General features: G+C 59.3%; 1 protein-coding gene across 1 annotated transcript in view; it reads left to right on the top strand.

Annotated features, from left to right (window-relative positions):
* BHLHE40 (basic helix-loop-helix family member e40) overlaps nucleotides 1-3,458 on the top strand; it is a gene marked incomplete at its 5' end in the record, with an annotated part of 5,217 nt that extends 1,759 nt beyond the window's left edge. The window contains 2 exons of the mRNA XM_006770632.2: nucleotides 566-580; nucleotides 1,208-3,458. Coding sequence (XP_006770695.1) covers nucleotides 566-580; nucleotides 1,208-2,064 — 872 coding nt within the window. The remainder of the gene's footprint in view (nucleotides 1-565; nucleotides 581-1,207) is intronic.
* Nucleotides 3,459-3,871: the final 413 nt, after the last annotated feature.

Genomic DNA, 3,871 nt, shown 5'->3' with positions numbered 1-3,871 from the left:
GGGGGCCGGGGAAGGGGGGGCTCCAGCACAGACGGTGAGCCTGCGGGCCCAGCGCCTGCTCTTAGGAACATTCCTGCCCCGCACAGCGCGTGCACGTTCCCGCTGGGGGAGATGCCGGGTCAGCGTTCTCAGAGGTCGGGCTTTTCGAGTGGGCACGCCGCTGTGCCACCTGGCAGGGCGACCTGGGGGTCAGATGGTCACTGGTTCCTGGGCATTTTGGCTCCGGAGTTTCTGGGTTCCGGGAGTTTCCCCCTTCCTCATAAAATGCGAAGGCCCCTGGAACTCGCATGTGGGCGTTCACAGTCATTCCCTGGAGGAGGCGGCGCGGGCATGCCCCCATGTTTTCCTGGGTCTCTGCTTCCTCGTGGCTCGGTGTGTGGCATGGCCCTGGCAGGGTGACAGCAGGAGTTTTTCCTGCATTTCATGTGGTTCCCTGAATAGCCACTAGGTCTCTCGGCGAGTTGCGCAACCTAACGAGAAACTCCTGGCGTTTCATCATCCCGGCGCGACTCACCTCCCAGAGAATCACACTCACCCTCACCTTCCAACCTTCCCTGCTATTCAGCCGGCTGGCCGGCGGGTGGGAGGGAGTCCTGCCCACTCCCTCATCCCATCCTTCTCCGCCTTCCTGCCGGGTCCCTCGCTGGGAACAGATACTCAAACCTGATTTCTTGAGGCTCATGGATCGAATACATGGCAAAGGCTTGAAAGAGCCTGTCTGTTTACAGACGGCAGCATGACTGTCGTGGGAATATGTCACTGAAAATTAGGTTACTTGAGGTGGCATCATTCCTTCATTCTTTCATTCCACGGCCATCTGGCCTCTGTCCGTCTTGCTGCGGTGACGCCGAGGTTGTGACAACGGACTCTTTGGGTTAGAAACACGCTCGGCTCCCATGGCCGCGTCCCTTGTCCTGAGAAGTCAGGGACCACCTACACATTCCACCAGGGCGACGCTGGCTTACCTGTTATTGCGGTCTGGTTCTCTGATGGATCTTATGCAGCCATGACACCCATGTGGTTTCGATTTGATTCCTTACATGTTTCAGGGCAGCCCTCATCTTCTCTGGCCGTGTTCCTTCTGGAGTTAGTAACACAGATGCCCGCGTGTGATGGCAAACAGGGGAGCACCTGGCCTCGGGGGGCTGGTGTCTGGGTGAACCCCCAGGGCCTTCTGAAATGCCTTCCTTCCTCCGTGTCCACCCAGGTGAGCTGTCGGGGAGGAACGCCGAGGCGGGACAGGAGATGTTCTGCTCGGGCTTCCAGACCTGCGCCCGGGAGGTGCTGCAGTACCTGGCCACGCACGAGCACGCGCGCGACCTGAAGTCCTCGCAGCTCGTCGCCCACCTGCACCGCGTGGTCTCGGAGCTGCTGCAGGGCGGCGCCTCCCGGAAGGTGTCGGACCCGGCGCCCAAGGCGGCGGACTTCAAGGAGAAACCCAGCGCCCTGGCCAAAGGCTCTGAGGGCCCCGGCAAGAACTGCGTGCCCGTCATCCAGCGGACTTTCGCCCACTCGAGTGGGGAGCAGAGTGGCAGCGACACTGACACAGACAGTGGCTACGGAGGCGAGTCTGAGAAGGGCGACGTGCGCGGGGAGCAGCCGTACCTCAAAGGTGACCACGGACGCAGGTTCGCTGCCGGAGAACGGATCGGGGCCATTAAGCAAGAATCCGAAGAACCCCCCACGAAAAAGAGCAGGGTGCAGCTCTCAGACGACGAAGGCCGCTTCCCTGGCAGCGACCTGATCGGCTCCCCGTTCCTGGGCCCGCACCCACACCAGCCCCCCTTTTGCCTGCCCTTCTATCTGATCCCGCCGTCAGCCACCGCCTACCTGCCCATGCTGGAGAAGTGCTGGTACCCCACGTCCGTGCCCCTGCTCTACCCAAGCCTCAACGCCTCCGCCGCAGCCCTCTCCAGCTTCATGAACCCAGACAAGATCTCGGGCCCCTTGCTCATGCCCCAGAGACTCCCTTCTCCCTTGCCATCGCACCCGGCCCTCGACTCCTCCGCCCTGCTCCAAGCCCTGAAGCAGATCCCCCCTTTAAACCTGGAAACCAAAGACTGAACTCTGTAGGGATCCCGCTGCTTCGCTTCCCATCCTCCCTTTCAAAAAAAAAAAAACACGTGTGTTTGTGTGAGCGCAGGGCGACTGTTCCGGGGTGTGTGCCAGGTCGTCCGAGGCAGGGGGAGAAGAGCTGGGGGTGGGCGTGTGGGCTGTGTGTTGCTTTAGGACCTTGGGCCCCTTTGGGGCGCCATGAAGGATGGCCTGCCGCCAGCAGACTTGGGGGTTGTCGCAGGACCTCTGGGCTCGTCCCCACCCAGAGAATGACCTCTGGCTACCAGTCAGCTGGGTTTTCAAAAGCTGTGTCTGTGAGTCAGTCTCCGCTCTGGGATCGGGCCAGTGGCTTAGAGAAAAAGGTACTTTCAAAAGAGGGCTTTCCAATGCGCAGTTCCCAGCTGGCTCCCCTGACCCCGCCCACCTCCCTCGCACCCTGGCCGTGACTCACCGCGCAGGGAGAGGGCGGCCAGGCCCAGCTTTCCGCTAAGTGGCAAGGTGGCCCACAGGGCCTCGCACGATCGTGGTCTGGGGAGATTTCCGCAGGCCCGCTCCCCACCCTGCCTCGGTGGCACGGAGAGCACAGTTCCCTCCCCGGCTTTCGGGGTGATGGGCTGGCTGAGGAACTGAAAGGGCCTCGGACAAGCCCAGCTGCAGGGGTGTGGGCGCGGTCCCCGGGGACCTCGGGCACCTGTTTCCAGGTCTCGCTGTTCAGGGAGCCACGCCAAGGTCTGAGAGATGCAGACGCCTAAGTTCCCAGCGCCCCAAAGTGCATCAGGCTGCCTAACACAGCGCTACCTTCCACCAGCCAAGACTCAGTTTTCGGTTCTGGCCTAAAGCTCCTTGTAACCAAGCTTAGCTTCCTGAAGGCCTGCCTGAGCCTTTAACAAGACCCTTTCCGTAGCCTAATGCCCCCCCCCAGCCCCTCCCCGCTCCCCCCACACACACGCACACCACCACCAGGGCACGTGGTGTCTCCTTCCGAGCAGGTTTCAAACCTCTTGGTCCGGGGCACCTGTCCCAGACTTGTCCAGCCAGGCCCGCACCAGCCCTGCGTTTTCCAAATGCACGACGCTTGGCCGCCGACGTGTTCTCACTCTTTCTTTCCCTGTTTTTATTTTGGTATCAAGTCGTTGCCTTTATTTGTAAAACGGTTATAAATATATATTATATAACTCTATTGAAGAGGAGACTTTCAGGTGTTTATTTGTATAACTACTTGATCTGCACCTCGAGGACAATGAATGTTCCTGCATCTCTTTCGCTCGGGGGAGAGGTACAGTGTTTATATTTCGGAGCCTTCCAGAAGGTGTGAAAACTGTAAATATTTTTATCGATGAGTCGATGTTGAGTGGCTGTTTTAAAGGACTGAATAAAATCGCGCTCTTCCCGTGGAAGGGAAAGACGGTGTCTTGCCTTTCTTAGAAGAACTCGATGGTGAGGTGTGGCTGCCCCCTGCCCTCTCCCGGTCTGAAGGCGGCGACTAGTTAGGTGACTAGTTAACCGCGGTGCCCTACCATTCGGCTTCTCCCAGCCTTGTCCCCAGACACAAGGGGCCTCGTGAATGTCATAAGCAAATATTGGCTGAAGTTTGGGGTTTTGTTTTTTAACTAACCTTTGCTAGAGGTTTATCATCACCTCATACTTCCTTCGATGGTTAAGCCAAAAAGGGCATCTCCCTCCCCACGCCCCCTCCCCGGCCACCTTCCTTAGGACTTGGCAGAAAATCAAAGAATGGAACCGGGGCCTCGGTGTTTGGGGAGCGGGGAGGAGGGCGGGCAGCGGGGGGAAGGTTTCGGACGTTCTGCTGCCGTGG

The sequence above is a fragment of the Myotis davidii genome, unplaced genomic scaffold (genome assembly GCF_000327345.1).
Source record: "Myotis davidii unplaced genomic scaffold, ASM32734v1 scaffold663, whole genome shotgun sequence".
In the NCBI taxonomy this organism is placed as follows: Eukaryota; Metazoa; Chordata; class Mammalia; order Chiroptera; family Vespertilionidae; genus Myotis; species Myotis davidii.
The sequence above is the reverse complement of the archived record's forward strand: the minus strand, read 5'-3'. Positions and strand labels throughout refer to the sequence as shown.